Source organism: Zonotrichia leucophrys, chromosome 20 (genome assembly GCF_028769735.1).
Source record: "Zonotrichia leucophrys gambelii isolate GWCS_2022_RI chromosome 20, RI_Zleu_2.0, whole genome shotgun sequence".
Lineage (NCBI taxonomy): Eukaryota > Metazoa > Chordata > Aves > Passeriformes > Passerellidae > Zonotrichia > Zonotrichia leucophrys.
In genome coordinates, this window is record NC_088189.1 from 4482421 (window position 1) to 4502127 (window position 19707).

At 44.2% G+C, this 19707-nt stretch overlaps 1 protein-coding gene across 2 annotated transcripts in view; it reads left to right on the forward strand.

Moving 5' to 3' along the window:
* The window catches only part of CDH4 (cadherin 4), a 412119-nt gene that overhangs the window by 369968 nt on the left and 22444 nt on the right, over positions 1-19707 (forward strand). For both annotated transcript variants that reach the window (XM_064729703.1, XM_064729704.1), the window contains one exon: positions 18879-19064. In XM_064729703.1, the coding sequence (XP_064585773.1) occupies positions 18879-19064 (186 nt within the window). The remainder of the gene's footprint in view (positions 1-18878; positions 19065-19707) is intronic.

Consider the following 19707-nt stretch of genomic DNA (forward strand, 5'->3'; position numbering starts at 1 on the left):
CAGATAGGAGGAACTCTGATGGATAACTGTGGAAATAAAGACTTTCAGGGGAGAAAAAGGAAAAAGGAAAAGATTGATTCATGAACCAGCAAAATTGTTTGGTGACTGATTTGGCCAAGGCAATGAAGGAGCAGAAATAACGTGGCAAGCAGCCCATGTCTGATTGCACCAAAGAGGATGCAGTTGTTTCATAGCAATTGGCTGTAGACATATCAGAGTTATTAATACTTCTGAGTGAAATCCTGAGCACTGAGAGATATTTGGGGTTTATGGCTTGGATATGATTTCAAGAGGGCTGTAAGTGCTGTAAATGGTAGCAGGTAGCTGGTAAAATTTGTATTTCACTGATAGCTCTAACAGATGTATTTGTGAGTGCTGGCAGTAAATGTGTAGACATTCTTCAGTACATCTGGTTTTAATCAGTTAAAGATTTTTCTTCTGTTTTATTAGCACAGTCTTCTGTTCTGTTCTCTTGTGTTCCAAGGTATTCCTGGAGGGCAAGGGGAAAAAAACAGACGTTGCAAATGACAAATTTTTAGAGCTGGTTAAGGTAAAAATGAAGATTTGGAAGGTGAAATGATGTGGTCTGGTTCATTCCAGCTTTCATAATCCATAGATGTAGAACATCTGAAATGTGCATGGTAAATTTAGAAATCACAGAGCAGTGCAGAGGTCTATATGCTAATAAATGAGAAATGCTTGTGCACCCCCTGTCTGTATTCATATGAGGGTCAACAAGGAGTAGTAAGTGATGTATCTTAAATAGGCATCAAATCTTTTCAAATACAGGTGCTCTAACTTCTTAGTGCTCAAGTCACTGAACACCCTTGGAGGAATGTTTTTATTATTTATATAATTCTGAATTTTCATTCCGTCTTAAAGGGTCTCTAAATATTTATTAGCATAGGACCAAAGTTTCCCCTTAGTTATACTCATACAAACTGCAGGCATGTCACAGAACTCCAGGAAGTCATGCAGAGCCCAGGTTATGCCCCTGTGGACCCAAGCTGGATTCATGTCAGTTCTGGAGTCTGGATCCTTCCCATCTCCGTGGGGAGCTGAGTTTGGGGCTGTGGCATGCTCAGCTCCCAGACAGCATTTTCTCACACAGTGGCTTGAACATGGGTTCTAAGAAGAAAAAGGCACTAAATTCCTCCTGAGTCTCAGCAAAGTGGGCACACAACATGTTTTCAGGTCTGGGCATCAATCCCCAGGCTGTGCTGCTGCTCCAGTGGATTTATCAGCACACATGTGCTCTGTGTCCATCATGGATACTCCAATCTTTCTGCTGTAAAGTTGTGTTTAAACATCTCCCTCAGTATGGTACAGTTATGAAGAACCATAAAAATACAGCACAGGTCTTGGGCTCTGTGGTCCTTTGTCCTGCCAGGACAGAATTATTTACTCTGGAATGAGATTTGTGTCTGTGGGGCTGCAGGACCTTGCACCACAACACTGCCACAGCTCCCTGGTGTGTGGGGGGACTTCATTCTGCCAGGAAAATGCTTCTCTGCCCTCCCTTTGAGTGAAAAAGGAATGACATCTAGTGGCCATGTCACTTCAGCACAGGTTGTTCCCATGCCCCAGGTCGTGTCTGCAGTGCAGGTTGTGGGGCGAGGTTTTGGGGAGCAGGGTGAGCTGGGTCAGGGCTCCTTGCACGAGCACATTGCTGCCTTCTGCAGGGCAGCATCCCCTCCAGATGTGCTGTGTTTTAATGGCGCTTCTCAGAGCTGATGGAAGGTGGGATAATGGAAATTTTCTTTCAGGTGAATTCTGAGTATTTAATGTCTCGGTGTGTATTAAACCTGGAAGGAATAAAAGCCATCAGGAGAATTACCCACAGAATTGTGTTAAATGGATTAGAAAATGCTACTCTTCCTCTAAGCAGAGTTGATGTGTACCATTATTTCTCTAATTTCAATCACTGAAGAAAGAGTTTTGCAAGGGCCAAAGGGCTTTACACAGTGGCACATGGGACTTCTCTGTAAAGAGTTGAAAACCAAGGGTGTTTTACAATAATACTTTGTGATTCTATGGAAACAAATATCTTTGATATACTCCTGGGTACAGCCAGGCTGAATTTCATGTGAGTATGAAAGTATAATATGTTTTTTCTTTTACTGGCAGAGGGAACAGCATCAGGCTGATGAGTTTCTTTAAGCCTGAGCTGAATCTCCTCGCTGTCCTCAAATAGTCTGATCTGCATTTTAACACCTCTAAAAAAAATAGCAAAAATCACTTTCCAGGAGATCTATAGCTCCTCAGAGAGTGAGAAAGCCCATGGTCTCTTTTAAGTCTGCGGACTGTTTGGAGAGATATTGTATATTTTTATTTTAAATAGTTGTATTGAGATGCTGCTGTAAAAACAAAAATAGACTGAATAACTGAAACTGTGGCTTGCTCTTGGCAAGCAGCCAGATGAGAGGAGCTCAGGAGCTGTATTCCTCCCAGACAGATACAGAGGCCCACCCTATGGAGCTCTTAAATTACCTGTCATTCAGCCAGGGTGGTTTCAGGCTTAATCGTTTCTGGATGGGAATGTAGCTCAGGAGGACCCTGCACCACGCTGGTGTCACAGCTCATGTATTCAGCAGCAGGAATTAATGTTGCTGTGTAAAATCTAACAACAGGATGGGGGAGAGGAGGGCATCCCCTGTGATGGTCAAGAGAGCCAGGGCACGTCTGCAGCCAGGCCCAGGGCAGGGGAAGGGGCTGAGAGCAGGGACCACGTGCAGGTTCAGGCACAGCAATGCCAGAGTGGCACAGCCAGCAGAGGTGTGGTGCTGAACGGACATCCAAAATACCAGCTGGGCTGGCTCAAAGTGTACTGCTGGATGAGAGGTGGTAAAAGAGCAATCAAATTACAAAGAAGATCCTTAAAGGTACAAAATGAAGATTTTGTAAAGTAAAACTCCAGAATTCCTGGGTGCTTCCATGAAAAATGGTGTTGGTGGGTTTCACATCCTTTGGTCCATCACCTGAAAGGCAGGGGAAGAAGGAGCTCCACCTTGTCAAACAAAGGGGTCTGAAATTACATGGGAGGAAGGAAATCAGAGTCTCTGGATGAAACAATTTGGAGCTCAAGTCTGCTGTTAACTCTCCATCAGCATGGCCAGTCCTGACAGTCCTGAGGATTACCTGCAGCCAGCTCCAAGGCACTGGGCACAGCGAGGGCCAGGTGCCTCCTCTGGTCCTGTCCAGCTCTTTTTTGTGATGGTGAATGGTTTTTTTGATCTGCAGTGCTACCTGTGCCTGTGCTGAGAAGCATCAGAGAGCAGCCAGCAGTGGGGAAGTGTTTCCTGAGAGACACCACAGGAGTGGAGCATCCCCTGAAACACTATAAACATCACAGGCAGCTGTTTGGGGCATTTTTAATGGTTTGATACAGGATTGTGACCCAGGGAATGCTCTTCTGACTATCTGAGGGACTTCAGCCTGTCCACAGTGTTGTGTTCTTCGTGTGACATTGCTGCTTGCAGAAATTAATGAAGGGAGGCAACTCTTCTTTCTGCCAAAGAGGAGAAGTAGCACTGACTCCTCAAAGTGCCCAACCAGCCCATGCCCACAGGCTCTGGGTCAGATGCCATAGGAGAAGGTATTTTAGTCCCCCATGCCCAAGTTTTCTGTGACTCATTCATTTCTGTGGAAGTTTTGGTGGATTTTGCACCTGCCAAGTCACCAGCTGTTGTAAAATATTGACATTTTAACTGGACTGTGTTACAAAGGCTTTGTAGGAATTTTTACTGGCTCTCTTGCTGTTATAATATGAAGGTATCACTGTGCCCTCCATTATCCAGAGTCCTTGTTACTTTTAACAGGGTCATGTCCTCTGACATGTCTTAATTATGGGGAAATTCCTCAGTCTCCCTTCAAATATTTATCTCCTGTGTGCAAGTGCGTTGTGGTTTTTCCATATTAATGTGGATCCATAGCTTCTGGTCAGATGCTCACCTCAGATACAGGGAATGCAGGGAAATTAGAGCTGGTATTTCAGAGCTTTAAAGTCAGCTGAGATAGAACAATGCTGGATAGTCTCAGGTGAGGTTTATGTAAGATTGAAGCATCTTTCTTGCTCACAGGAGGAGCACCTTTAATTCCAGTGAAATCTTTAACTCCTCTCAGGCAGGATGCCCTTTCCAGTCTGACCCATGGTACTGTTAATAGCCATTCAAGGATTTCCACTTTATCTGAGAAAATGCATAATCAGAGGGGAGGAGAAGTGAAAGAAATCCATGCCCACACTTGACTCATTCAAAGTCTATTTTTATCATATTCAATCAGGAACAATCAGGCACAGAGAGGAGACGCAGATGAATTTGCATGATCAGACTTCTGTGTCTGAAATGTTAATTAAAAGTTATTTTAAATTTGCCTACTGTGCAGAACTTGTTTTTATAGTAGCCCATGTAAGGAAAATATTATTTCACTGGGCTAAAGTGCTCATGATTACTTGAGTTTGTGAATTCTTGGGAAAACCTGCCTGGCAATCAAAAAAAAAAAAAATTGGAGGGAAAGAAAGGGAAGAAAGAAACTGGGCTATTCAAGTTCTTTAATCTCCTGAGCCTTAGGAGGTCTTATTTTAAGCTACTTTAAAATTTGCCCTTTGTCACTGCTCTGAGAATCTCCTTTTCCAAAGCTGAGTCCAGTGGAGCCTGTTTAAAGAGGCAGCTCTGGGACAGCATCCCCTGCCCTGCCTCGCTGGCTCATCCTGACTCTGAGTCAGGAGCAGCTCCAAAGGTTCAGGACTGGACTGCTGGGGATGGGTGGGTGCTTCCCAGCTCTCAGGGCAGTGCTGGGCTCTGCTGGCCTGGAAAAGGCTGCCTGGCCAAGGGCTGGCTGAACTCAAAGCAGAGTTGCTGGTTTGGAGTAACCTGGATTCAGAGAGCTGTGCTGGGGCTGTTTCTGGGTAAGGTTAATGTGGTTACAACATGGACTTGGCTAATCAGTGAAGGAGCAAGTCCTTGTTGCAAGCACTTTGGGAAAAGCAGTTCTTGCCAGTTTCTACCTGGCTATTTAATGAATATTGTGAGAGCAGGCTCAGCTGCAGTGAGGCTGGGTTAGCCTGGCCCGTGCTGGGCTGGGTCAGGCAGTGCTGGAAGCTGCAGAGAACAGCTCAGTGCTCCCTGCACAAAGGAACACAGAGACAGACCCAAGTTAAAAGGGTTCCTTGGTTCTGGCACCACACTGCCAAAACTGTGTGACCTTTCTCTGTGCAGGTGTTCTGGTTCCTCAAGTGCTGTGGGAGATGTTAACGAGCCCATTCTGAGAAGAGCTTTGGAATCTGAGAGTGAAGATGCTCTTGGAGCATCGCTGCCCTGCTGGCATTGCCTTCACCAGAAATAGTTCTTCCTTCTCTCATTCTCATGTTTCCTTCCCATTTTCTCTCCCCTGTGATTTACCAGTGTACATTTGTACTTCATTCCATGAAGCAAAACAAGCCAAGATCCTCCAACCCCTTCTGCTTTACAGCTTCCCTTCCCTGCTTATCTTGCTACCCCTGCTGTGCTCCATGCTCTGCTCAGTTCTCATTCTTCTGACCCAGTTTGGATATAGTAATCCAGTTTCAGTGCCTTGAACAAGGGCATTAGTATTTCCTTTTTCACAGCCATGGTGTAGCTCTCACTTAGCCTCCTGCTCTGTGAACTCGCCAAAATTGTGGAAACAAAGCAAACAAGCATAACCTAAAATTGTATTCCCCGTTCTGAATGTGTTTGTTCTCACATTCATTGTTTGTTTGAGGAGAGGAAATAGCTGTGCATCAACCTATGCAGCACTGCACAGAAATAGCTGATGTGAGCTGTAAAAATGTGACTTTTTTGCAAGTGGGGTGAATGCTTTGCCTGGGCTCCAGCCCCCTCAGTCAGATCCTGCTGAGCTCCATTTGCAACGGTGAGCTTCAAAATAGCAAAGAAGCAGGGAAAAAAATCCTTCAGGCTGAGAGATTGTGACTTCCAAGTGACTGGGATGCAAAGATGCAAATAGGTCTGCTTTGGAGAAATGATATTTAATGGTCGTAGGAAACCAAAATCTGCATCCACGTCAGGCTGCCTTGGGGTTTCCTAAACACATTTACAGGCAGATGTACCCAGAAGCATTTGGAACATGGGAGTGTTCTGAGAAATCCCTTTTACATGCATGCTCATGTTTTACAAATTCCTCTTACAGTGTGGAGGGAGAGCCCAGCAGGAGTGGGATGTCACTGGGATTTCCTACAGACAGAAAATTGGACCAGGATCCCTTTGAGGGCTTCCTAAAAAGAGAGATCTTAACAGGCTGATCCAAGAAAAACTGGTGACAGTGGGTAGCTTGCTATCTCCCAGGACCTTGGCACGTGTCCATCTGCCTCCTCCCTGTTCCTAGACCTTGGAAAAGATTAAGGGCTTAAATCCTGAGCCCTGTGTACATGACCTGCCAGTGTACAGACTGAAGGTGCATGTGTAGCTGTCCATGCAGGTCTCACTGTCCCTGTCACTACACCTGTGCCATTCAGGAAGCCTGCAGTGACATTTGGATGTAGATTAGCCCGGATCACACAGCGTTTTTAAATCATCAAAACTGTGCCTGTGGCATAATTTAGAGGCGGTTGTCACACAAGAGCTGAGGTAGATGGCACAGGTCAGAGCTGGCAAGGGGAAGGAGCAGTGCTGTGGTGAGGGAATGTGCAGGACTGTGCTGTTTTACAGCTGAAGACAAATCCTGAGTTCTGTACAGTCCTGCAGACAGGCTTTATTGTTAAAAATCAATTATGCTTTCATGGAAATTCCCCAATGACTGTGTTCACTTGCAATTTTCCAGTCAAAACGAGGCTCAGCCAAAGTACGCAGCAAAGCCTGGGCTGTTACAGAGCTGTCAGCCTCTTACTGAAATAAATTATTATATTCAAGTGAATCAGATATGCCCAGTAGCATTTGGGTATGTGAGCATCTACCTAATTCTGTGTGCATTTCCATTAAATATACAGTCAGTGAAGTCTTAAAAACCACAAATCAGTCTAGTTTTCCTAAATAAGACCCCAGTGCTTATAAATTGAAATGGGCTTTCTGCCTCTCGTTGCATGTCCCGGTGACAACCTTTGCCATGAACAATGAATTTAGATTAAGAACGTTAGGTTGGGAGGTAACAATAACAAACAGAGCACAAGGAGAAACAATATTCATTCTTCCCATCCTGTTACAGCCTTGTGCTGAACTCACCACAGTAATTATTCCAGGGCTTTGCTGTAGACACACAGGTTAACCATGATGAGGGAATTATTTACACCTGGATCTGCCTTTGGAGATGGATCCCCACCTCAGTGCAAAGCCTGTCCAGTGGGGCTGAGGATGTGGGATGCCCACAGAGTTTAATTCTGTGAGAGATGGGGGTGATGCCCACTCCCAGTGCAGATTCCCTGGGAGCACTGGGGCTTTCCCAGCACAGCATCTCTGAGTGCCTGGAGGCCCTTCCAGTGCCGTGCCAGGGAACACAGGAAACACTTCCTGCTCTCTTGTGGATGCTCAACTTCTGTTCTTTATTTTAGCACCTCTTTCATCTAAAATGAAAGCTATTTCTCGCTTTATGAGAAAACAATAATTCCTCATGTCTTAATGAAAAAAGCATCAGCCTCTTCTGTGATGTCTGTTAAGCCTTTACACCAGTGTAGCACATGACAGAAAGGATGAGATACCTTTGAGACTGCCAAGCAGATAGAGATACAGAGATGTATGTGTATAAATACCAAATACAGATGTGCATATTGCTGGATCCAAAGCACAGATAGATGCTGATGCCAGGGAAACAGTCATCAATCATCTCCAAGTCTCTACTCACAGCTAAATTGTGGTTTATATGAATTATTCCATTACATTGTGTGGGTATATATGCATTGATTTAAAAAAAAAAAAAGTCATCTTCTTGATAGAAGTCTCTTCCTAATAGACCCCATTAATCAAAACCTAAATTTACAGTGCCTTTTGTTTTGTGTATTTCCTTTCAGTACATTCATTTTCAAATTATCACTAAATTAATCATATACAGAGCTTTAAACTGGCTGCCACGTGGTGAAGCAGTTCTGGTTCCTCTCCATTACACTGAGCATTAGTTATTAAGGCACAGTTCAAGGCTCTGTTTAGCCTGATTCTGCCCTGAACCTAATTGGAATCAGCTAGATTCTTCCTTCTAAATGGGTCAGTCACACAGAAAAAGCATCAAATGTAATCTTGAGATTGTGAAATAAAGCAGAGAAAAAGAAAAAAGAAGATAATTTTATTTCTTCTCATTGATACCTGCCTGGTGGTTAAAAGAAGGATTAAAATGAGGTCATTAAACTTTCCTTGGAGACAAAACCCAGACCTCAGTGGTAATGTGATTAATCAAATATAAAAGTGAAGCTCTTCTGAATGAATAACTCATTTTTATAGAATATCTAATTACTGAAATGTCGTCTGCTGCAGAAAAAAAAAGGGGGGGGAAATTAATTGCAATAACAATTCAAGAAGATAAAGTTTTTCTGAATTAGGTCTACACAAGAAGCTAAATTGAGTTGATTAAGTAATTTTGGTTTCAGGAACACCCTTGATGGAAGTTAGTGGTAATGAATTTTTCAGACCTCAGAGTTTAAAATTGCCAAAGACCAGTGATTAAAAAAAAAAAAAAAAAAAAAAAAAGACCAGGAACGATAGTTCCATTACAATTTTCTGTCACGAAAAAAAGATGTGGGGGGAGATATTAAAAAATATTGTATTGGACTCTCTCGGGTTGGACACATGTAGTACTTGGTGTAAAATCAAGAATAAGACAAGCTCCTCTCCATGCTGGAGAGTGCAGTCTCAGTCAGCTGCAGCTGCAGCTCCTCACGGGAGGCAGAGGCAGGAGGAGCAGCAGATTCCATGTGCTGGCCATCCCTGCATGGGTTCCACCTGGAACCCCTGCCTGTGCAGTGCTCCGTGCTGTCACTCACAGGGTGAGTGGCACATCCATCCCCAGCCGTGCATGGATGGGACACATCCACTGATTGGGCATTTGGCTTTCTGGCCTGCTGGTTTGTGCAGCTGGGTTAATGTTATAATTAATATTACAGTATAATTATATTAGTAATATCATTTACATTTTAATTAATATTAAATACCATCTAATATTATCAAAGCACAGACAACCCCCAGCCACGGCAGCGCCCGTCAGCCATCGCTCACTGTCCCCATTTGTCATCAGCCCTCTCATGTGAGCATCTCCAGAGCTGTCTCCTGGCTCAGTGTCTCATTTAACAGGGATTTCTCTCCTCCCCTGTTCAGTCTTTGCAGGATCTGGTGGGAGAAGCCCCAGACCACATCCCCACCCCGTGCTTTCCATGGAATTGTGCAGTGGGAAGGAGGTTCCAGGCAGGTGTGAGCTCCCTGTGTGCAGGGAGGTGTCACAGGGCCACGTGGCACTGGCAGGATCTCTGCAGGCACAGGAGATGCAGAGGGAAATGCCCAGAAATGCCCTTGTTATCACCCTGGGCTGCCCCACCAGATCCGTGTGTGGGGATCAGATGCTGTTCCCATCATCTCTGCTGTATCACTCAGGCTACAATTTTAATGAGAAATCAGACATTGATGCTCCTGTATCACATATCTACCCGTGTTTTTTGTCTGACATTTTTCCACCTGTAGCATTTCCCTCCAATTTGAATGGTTTCTTGTAGATGCTGTGCCTCTTTCTGCTTTTTGGTCATATATAAAGTATCCTAATTCTCCTCCTTAACCCAGAGCTGGCCTTGGAGAGCCTCATTCAGTTGTCTGAATGTAGACACCCAGCACCATCGTGGTTAGGCTGGATATCCACACAGCCCTGGCATGTCTCAGGCAAACACCCATTTGTGCTGGATTACTTCATTATCTCTAAAGTCCTCAGCATCTCAGGCATTGGTGTGAGGCTGAGAAATTTAAATACATTCTATGACTCCATTATTGGAAAGCACTGAAATAAATCCCCTCCTGGGGTTGGCTAACTTCCTTGGGTCGGCAGGTTTTTAATTCTTCAATATTCTTCTGCTTTAAAAACAGTTGCTTCTGAGGGCTGTCATTTTAAGAGGATATATATCTGGAACTTCATTAAGTACATTTCACTTAGGAAATCTTTAGTGACATGCTGTGGGGGAAGAAAAAGGGAGATTTAGCAAAGGATTTGGGAGTGCTGTGAGTTTTCTCTTATCAAATCTTTCTAACTGTCCAGGATGTCTCAAAGCTTCCCAGTTGTAGAAGAAAGGGTCACAACACAGAGAGCAGCCAGTTAAAATCAGAGAATGGGTGAAAGGTTTACAAAGTTTTTTCAGCATACTGCAATAACAGGTTTTGATTGCTAAAAAATAAAAAAGAAGAAATAATAGTCTTTTCTTTCCTGAATTTACAACCCGTCTTTTCTTTGACCCAGTATCCTGTGTTTCTCACTGCATTCCTCTTGCTCCATTCCACAGGAAATGTAAACAAAAATTTCAGCAAGAAGCCTCTTTTTGCTGGCAAATCTGATTAATTACACAGTATTTAATGTAGTATTTTCTGTGCTCTGAGTTACTGTAAACAGGCAGGCATTTCTCTAAAATGCCAGATTCTCACCTAGGTGAAGGTGGCAGAGAGCTGGGCTAGGTGACCTGTACAGGTCCCTTCCAACACAAACCATTCTGTAATTCTGATATTTTAGGCACTCCATCCTTGCCTGTTGGAGCCCTGGCACAAATCCCCTGTGAGTGCAGGTTCTCACTCCACTGGCATCAGCAAGCACATAAAGAAATGGCCATTGTGACACCAGTGCAGAAGATCGTGTCTTTAAACCACAGAATAAACCACATTTTCAGAATAAAACACCTTCAGTGGCTTTCTCCTGCAAGACTGCTCCATCCAGTCAGAAACCCTTATTTTTGGCCAGAACAGAGGGTCTTCAGTGCCTGATGATGGAGTTCCAACCTGCTCATTAAAAAACCCCAAAATCCCCCTGTGTGCTAATTCTGCGACTAATCTGGAAATAACAGAGATTCCAATTGCACTGCAGAGGAAGTTTGAGCAGGAGTCAGTGTGCAGAAGGGCTGAGCTGTGCTGCACAGGAAACTTGTTAAAAATCTCAATACCAGGATTATAGCATAGGTAAAAATCAGTTTCAGTACTCTCATAATTCTTCCTTTCCCAAATACCCATCTTGAGATCCCAGAGGCACATGAGCAGCTTTCATATGCCTTAAAATCTGAAAAAATTAAATTAAAAACTCATTATGGGGAATGGGCAGTTAATAAGAAAATCCTAAACCAGACTTATCAGCTTAAGGCCCTTCTTTATGAAACTTTATTACAGGTGCCTGAATTGAAACATCCGCTTCTAGACACATCTCACCAAGAGACACAGAGCCAGACCTGTGGAGTACATTTTGCTCACTTAGGAGCTGAGCTATCTCACTCAATTTTTGCTGCTCTGGTTTACATGTAAATCAGGAAAATCTTGTTTTCATACTGTTGTTCAAAGCAGCGTGGTTTTTTGCTGCTTTGCAGTTTGCAGGAGAAGGAAATGCGAGGCCTGACATGCCAACAAATGAATTGATTGCATCCTCTTTTTAGGGAGCTGATTGTTGTAGAGAGTAAAAGTACATTGGAAAGCTCCCCTGTGCCATGGTTATATACAAAATATCCTAATTTTTCTGTGATATATCCTAATTTTCCTCCTCAACCCAGAGCTGGCCTTGGAGAGCCAGCAGGGGGGATGCAGGGGGCACTGCTTTGGCAATTCCAGGTCAGGGTATCACATACCTATCCACATTTCTTGTCTGACATTTTCTCACCTGGAGCATTTCCCCCAGATTTGAATTGTTTCTTGTAGATGTTGTGCCTCTTTCTGCTTTTTGTTTCTCTACAAAATACCCTAATTCTCCTCCTTAACCCAGAGCTGGCCTTGGAGAGACCATGGTGGTTCAATTTGAGCTGGTGGAGCCTCCCAGCTGGGAAGCAGAACCAAGTTTCTTCTGGCTTGTTTCACCCCAGCCCAAACAAACCAGTTTGGGCTCCCAGTGGAGCTCAGAGCCTGGGATCAGCTCATCCCATCCCTGCCAGCCTTCCTGGGGCTTTTCCTGGACGCTCAGCCAGGATCACAGGGCTCTGTGGCAATGCGCTGGGGAGATCAATAGGCTAATCCATGCTGACCTGATGGATTTGTCCAGTAACACATGAATTAATGATTTTCTCAGCATTCTGCCCCAGCACAGGGCACGGCTCCAGCCCCTTCTGCAGCTGCCTCAGGAGACACACAAGTCACTTCAGCCTTTGCTTCTGCAGCTGAAGGGAAGCATAGGGCTGTCAAGCGCTGTAGAGCTATGATGTATCTGTTCAAAACTGTTCTGTTATATAAATGTATGTATATAAGGATTTTGTCTTTTTTAAGAATGAGGCTTTGTAGGCAGTTCCAGCTGTTTTAAAATCTATGTCTCTATTTTAAAGAGAGCATTGCTAATTACACCTGACAATCAAATAGTCTGCAGAAAAAGTATCAGCCACCTTTTCCTGCTGTTCATTCCGTGGGCAAGAAACAAAGGTATGTTAGACAAGAGAGCAAATGAAATGTTCAAAGGATCCTTGTCTAAAACTGAAAAATAAAGGGCTGTGCTATCAGATCAGAATTTTAATGTATATTGTTTCCACTGGTTCCTGACATAAAATCTTTCATTGTTGGGTATAACCATTGTTAAAGGTCACTGTTGCAAAGGCTACATCATTTAGAGGAGATGAGATCCCATTTTGGATAAATTCACAATTTTTGTTCCTAACAAGGAGATAGTATCAGGATTTGAATGTACAAGAGTGTCGGTTTACGGATTAAAGGCTTTTGTGTTCTGGAAACCACACTATGCCAGATTTCATGAGTTTCAGTGAGATGTGCAAGTCCCCAAAGTCAAGTAGGTTGATTAAAGTGGTTCTTTATAGCCTTTGAAATAGAGATAAAGTACAACTTTCCTACACGGGTTAATGTAGAATTTTTTTTTCTTGACAAGGCTATATGCCTTGCAAGGACATAATTTAATCTCTTTTTAAACCTTTCATATGAACATTGTAAAAAGCTCCTTTGTGTTGTAATGCATTTTTATAAAATATCTAAATTTCTATGCAAACTTCAAACCTCATTTCTTAAGATATATTTATTTGGAAATGGTTATCTTGCAGCAGAATGGTGTCTTGTGTCATCATTTCTGCAGCATCTTTTCATACTATCAAAAGAATGTAACATCTGATAATGAAAAAAATTAGTGCTCTTTGTTAGATATGCAAACTACTTTTTTTTTTTTTTTAATATCCTTTTACTATTATGTGCTCTGAACTCCTGGCAAGTACTCAAAGAGTCTTTGAACCAAGGTGAAACCCACATGTTCCTTCCTCACACGGAGTCTGAAGTAAGAGGGTTTTCTTTTGCTGCTTCTGAAAGAGAGGGTATTGCTTTATTCTCCTCTGCTCCAGCTTTGTCTTCATATTCAAAGAGTAAAATTTGTATGTTGATCCAGAGTCAGTAATTTCTTGAGATTTTGAAAAAATGACACCAAAGAGTAAAGCCAGTGGCTGTCACCTGTGGCAGGAGCACCACAGAGGTTGTCGGTGCTCCAGCCTGAGATCAGCTTCACAAGCGCCAAACTTCAGGGCTTGCTGTTGTTTCTCAAGCTCTTCCAAAGAGAAATAAACCAGCGCATGGAGACCACGCTGAGCATCACTGGAGCTTCCTGGACAAGCTCCTGTGAGCAGGTGGGTGCCTTGTGTGCAGCACAGCCTGCTCAGAGCTGAGAGGGCTCCTCTGCAGGCAGGGGAGCTGCTGTAATGGCACAAAGTGCTGAGGACAAAGGCAGAACTTCCAAAGCATCTTTTCAGAGCTGGTGGGCTCATTGTCATGCGCTTCCTTGGGTGGGCTGGGCAGGGCTGAGCCCTGCCTGAGCACCACCAGGTGATGCTGCAGCCCAGGCAGTTCCTTTGAGAGGGTCTGGGTGTGAATGCATGGATGGGCTGTGGAGGAGATCCACGTGGATGTGAAACTGAAGCAGTGCAGGGGATTTTGTGGCCATGAACCTGGAAAAAACAACAGCCCAGAGGTTTATGGAGGGGCTGCTAGCTGGTGGAATGCAGAGCAGCCTCAAAAAGCAATGAGGACATCAGTGGTGTTCACTCCAGACCTCACCAGAGTGAGTAGTTTAATAAAACCAGAAATGAGCATCTCAAAGCCTGGCTTTCAAAATAAGGCAGAGTTTACAGGGGTTTTGCGGGGATTTGAGCAAGCTCATGGTCTCCTTTGCACACAGTGGAGGGAGACCTTGGCAGTCCCTGTGTGACTGTCACAGCAGCTGAGAGCTGGGATAACTCACAGCCCAGCACAGCCATCCCCACAGAAAACTATATTGGAAATTAAAGGTCACAGAATTGATAGTAAGGCTTAAGAAAACAGCAATTAGTCTGCTAGGAAGAAAAGCTAAATTACCAGTAGTAGGAGTAGAGGGGAGGGGGGGAAAGAGCATTATTGATCTAAATATCAAGTTGGCAGATACACAGAGTACAATCTAGAAGTTTTTTACACCTCTGGGCTCATTCAACCCACACAATAAAAAATGCAGGCCTATAAAGATGGAATAAGAAGCAATCAATTAGGATGGCATTTGCTTGTTTCCGTGCTGCAGTTGGGCAGGCACATCACAATTAATGATTTATTAGGAGATTTTCTCCTTCCCCCCCACCCCATTTTACACACACTGCTGCAACCAGACCACAGTTGTTTATTAATTTTTCCTGCTTTTCAAGAATCTTTGTTGGCAAAAAAGGCAAACCATTGCCTGGGATGCCAGCATGGGGTTGGGGGGATACCCTGAGGTGTGAGGAGCTGTGGGTTTTATTCAGCCAGTGGAGCCCCCTGAGTGCTGGGATCCCTGGCTGCACATCACCTCAGCTCTAGAGCCTGACAGGGCAGGCTGGCAGCAGGAACTGGGGAGGGATGGGATCCCCCACCGCCCCATACACTCACTGTCATTTCAGTTTCTCCCAGCCCAATGGACCTGGAGAGAAGATCCAACACTTTCCAGCAGTCATATCTGTCTGGGGAGGGGCTCAGAGTCCGATAAGAGCACTGAGATGCCCTTATTCTTCTGTTAATCCATAGCTGTAGGTCATGAAACACTGTTTGTCCAGGCGATTCAGCCTTCGTAAACCACTGCTGCCTGGAACAAATGTTGGGTCATCACTGGAGGCAACAGAAAGATCTTTCCTGCAGACATTCCTCTGAACAAGTCTTTGCCTTTGCAGCTTTTTAACAAAACCAGCCAGGGAAAGAAGTAAGAACATTGGAAAAAAAGGAATTCCCTTTAGAAGGAAGCCTGAATAATTATCCTTGTGTTCATCTGTCTCAGTCCCACACCTCCCTAGGAGTGGCTGCAGTAGCTAATTGGTTTTACTCAGCTGTGCATGGCTTCACTGGCCAGACTCCAGATTTATTGCACAAAGTCAAGTCATGGTGTGAATTCATCATTTGTCCCCCACATCAATCCCTTTCTCCTCTGCACTGATATTTGTCTGTGTGTTTATGTGCTGTCAGGTCCAAATGACATGAAAGACAAATTCTGGGATTAACCAATTTTAGTACCAACCCAAAAATCAGAATGAATTATTTCCTTTTCAGCAAGGCATAACTTCAGAGGGGCCAGCTCAAGGGGAGTGGGAGAAGGAGTTTTGCCAGCACAGCCCTTTATAGGAGGGGAAGAAAAAATTACCCGCAGAATTTAAGGATTTAAGAACGTGACAGTTTCAGAATGAATCCCTACCTGAGAAGGAAAGGGAAGTGTGTAACAATCAGCCAGAGAAATCTTTATGAGTGGTCTTTAAAATTTTTCTGGAAATCAAGGACTTCAAATGCAACAATTGAAAGTGAGGCTAAATGAAATACAGGGGAATATGAATAAATGCTACAGGTATAGGTCAAGCACTGCTTTATCAATCTTGTGTTTACTCCAGCAGCTCCTCTGTTGCCCATTGTTTTACCTTGTTTGAATAGATATGCTTCTCTTTATTTGAAAATCAATTGTAATCTTATGAAAGAGAACTTAGAGCAGAGGGAATGCTGGAAAGCAGCATAGTGAAAGATGTTCATTATCCTGAATTACTCCAGGGTAGGGAGGGAATGACATTAAAGAAGTGTGGGTAGCTTTGAGCTGCCATCCTTCCTTTAGCAGGTGTAATTTAATGTCATTACTTAATTTTATTAAAGGTAAAGACAATTGTGGACAATACACATTACAGCATTTACCTATAATAATGATAGTGGGGGAGTGAGAGAGGGAGGAAAGGCAGACTCCAGTTTGAATTCCCTGTAGCTGCTGATCTGTAGCTGATGAAAATTACTCTTTTCTTCATGGCACATCTCTCCAAGATTTGCTTTTTACCCTGAATAGCTTTGGATGGCTCCTTTGATTCCAGTGAAGGTGCTCTGTTCTCCTCAGAATAATACTTTGCTTTTAAAGCACAGTAAGCAGTATCCACTCTCAATTCTGCTTAGGACTGATAATTTCCTAACTGTACCTAACAGAGGTCAACAACAAGTGGATGAACTCCTGGATTGCCCAGGATGTGCTGAGCACTGTGATATTCGCCCCAGGGAAAAGCTTTATAGGCTGCTGTGATCTTCCTCCAGGCTTTACATTGGCATGTGCTTGTGTATTTATGTTTTTTACTATAACCTCATGTTTTCAAATGTGTAAGCTCTGTCACTGTGGGCTGAAAATAGATGTTGTGATGGCTGCTAGAGGAGCTGCTGTAAAATCTGTGTGGGGCTTTTCCATGTGACCCAAACTCATTGGCAGCACCTGGGCTGTGACCTACTGAACATGTTCAGGGATCATTTAGGACTGGCCCTCCTAAATGGGTTACATGCAGCTGATGGTTTGTTCTTGATGACTTCATTCTGTTCGGTTCTGCAGGGCATAAGCCCAGGATTGACAGATGAAATCTGTGGTCCTGAGTTGAAGATTTGAGGTGGTTTCACAGAGTGTTTAACTCCTTTGGAATTACAGTATGATACCTTGTTGTCAGCAGCGCAGCCTGGGGGCTCATCAGCTTGTCACTGCTGCCATGCCATACAACATTAATTTAATGTAATGGGCAATAACTAGTGTGGATTTAGGAAGAGATGATCCTGTTTAACTAATCTGCTTCAGTTCAGACAGGGTTGATAGTAGAGTGTACATATGACATAATCTAATGGATTTTTCAAGAGGCTTTTGATAAATTTCCATATATTTCCCTTGCTTAAGCTGTGTGCCGCAGAGACTCCAAATTGGGCAAGAGAATGGGTAAAGAACAAGTGAAATCAGGGGAAATAAAGAGAAAAGAAGAGCTGTAGCATGTATCAGAATAAGAATTATCCTGCAGCTTCCCACTGTTCTTCCCTACCTCTCTGCATGGCTGGAAAGAGATGCCATCTGCATTCACTAATGAAAACTTGTTTAGGACAGGTGCATAGCAGAAAAGAGGGCAAGATGCCATTCAGGATAGCACTAAAGGGCAAATTTAAATTCACATTAGCATAAGGCAGATTGAATATTTTTGCTGTCAGCAGTGAAATAATATATACTAAACACAAGCATCCATACCAGAGAGATGCCAAAGGATGGGGATGGGTTAGGAGGGGAAACGGACTCTTGTGCTAACAAAGGAATGATTTATTATCATTCACACAACCTGGCATTTGTGCACACCAAAGGCCAGATTTTAGAAGTGCTCTGCTCCTGCAGTTTGGGGCCAGAATTTCAGTTGCAGACTCGGAGCCAGCCGCTCCCGGCGTTTCCCCAGTGTTTAATTTGCCATATGTCAATCACAGTGTTGATTTGCAAGTGCTGCTAATAGGCAGTGCTGAGACATGAGGACAGTTGAAAATTTGGGAATGTGTCTTGCTGGCAGCTTTTGAGCCCCAAACACTGGAAGCATTCACAGGCCAGGATCCCTGATCAGCCATGAGATAAATCAGGGACTGGAAAGCAGGAAAGAATGCAGTTAATGTGTCAGGATGTGCCTGAACGGGACATGCTCCATGGAAATTAGTGCTAAATGAGAGAATTAAGCACCAGGAAAGGCTGTGGCAAAATCACAAGAAACACTTCAAATAATGAGACAAAATCAGGGGCAAGAAAGAAATAAAATGAAGTAAAATCACTGAAGAGGCAATAAAATGCCATCATTGAAATCTGAGTGAGGCAAAATACCTTGGGATAAACGGAGATGGTTATGCTAAATATTCAGACATTTCAGTATGCCATTTTCCCCTGCTGTTGACAATTAACTCTCTGGTTGCTGTAATTAAGCAAGAATATCAAGAATGTTTTTTTGTTGGATTCCTTGGATCATTTGCTGAATCTTGTGCATGGCTGTGCACAAGGCTGAGAGGTGAAGTTAGGCTTTTGGGAAATACTCCAAGGAAAAAAATAGGAAAAGTCTTGCCTTTTCCTCATAATAAACCTGAGGACCAAGCTGTGGATCTTCCTTGAGATGTGATTTCAGATATCAAGGAATCAGCTCAGAAAGCTATTCTGCAAATCCAACCTACGGGAATCCCAGAGGGCATTTATACAGAAGTAAAGCAGGGAATATCTGAGCCATTCACCTCTTTCACAGATTGCTTTACTCAAGCAGTGGAAAGGCAGTGCAGTGTTCTCTTGGGGGTCAGGGCCTGTCAGCACAAAAAGTTTAAAATTCTCAGTAACCAGGGTTCCAACAGAAAAGCAGAATTGAGAAAGAGAAGTGTTGCTCATTACAGATGGTCCTCTTCACAGGACTGGCATCTCAATGGGCATGGTGATGGAGGGGAGAGGGGAGGGAGGTGTGAGGGTGGACAGAAAGCTCCCTCCATGACCACCCCTGTCTTTCTTTGCAGTACTCAGGAGAGGTGCCTGAGAACAGAGTGGAGGTGGTGGTGGCAAACCTGACGGTGCTGGACCGGGACCAGCCGCACTCTCCCAACTGGAACGCCATCTACCGCATCATCAGCGGGGACCCCTCGGGCCACTTCACCATCCGCACCGACCCCGTCACCAACGAGGGCATGGTCACCGTGGTGAAGGTGAGGGGGAGCCAGAGACGCTGTGTTTGTCACCCTACAGCTGCAGGGATGGCCAGGAGCCTGCAGTTGTTCGTGCCTTCCCTGGCTGCAAGTGCGAGTGTTTGGATCTGTTGTTCCCCATCTCTCTGTGTGTAGGAGGCCTGAGTACTCTCCAGCATATGGCTCTGGTTCTGGGTTTTCTGGGTTTCCCAGCTCAGCCCTGCCCACTGTGAGTTTTCAGAAAGCCTCACATGCTGAAGGGATTCCCAGCACCAGAGTCTGACCTCCACCTCCTGCTTCTCCTGGGATCTGAGCTCTGTAAGAGGGAATGAGCCTGGGCTGGGCAGCCCTGCCCCTCTTGAGCCAGAAAAGCCCCTGTTTGCTGTGGATCAAGGGCACTGTTTCACTGACTGGGTCAGTCAAGTTGTTCTCTGTGAAAGCAGGGAGTGTTGGAGACCTCAGGAGGAGTGAGTTTTCTGGTAACAGAAGGGAAGGAAATTTTCCTTTTGACTGAGTTGTTTGGCAGCAAAACTGTTGGAGAGATTTTCCTTTTCCTGGTATTAAGTGATAAACACACAGTATAGGACAGCTCCTCCATTCAGGACAGCTCCACTCAAAGCCATCCCCAGGTGGATCAGCAGAAGATCTTGTCTAAAGACTCCCA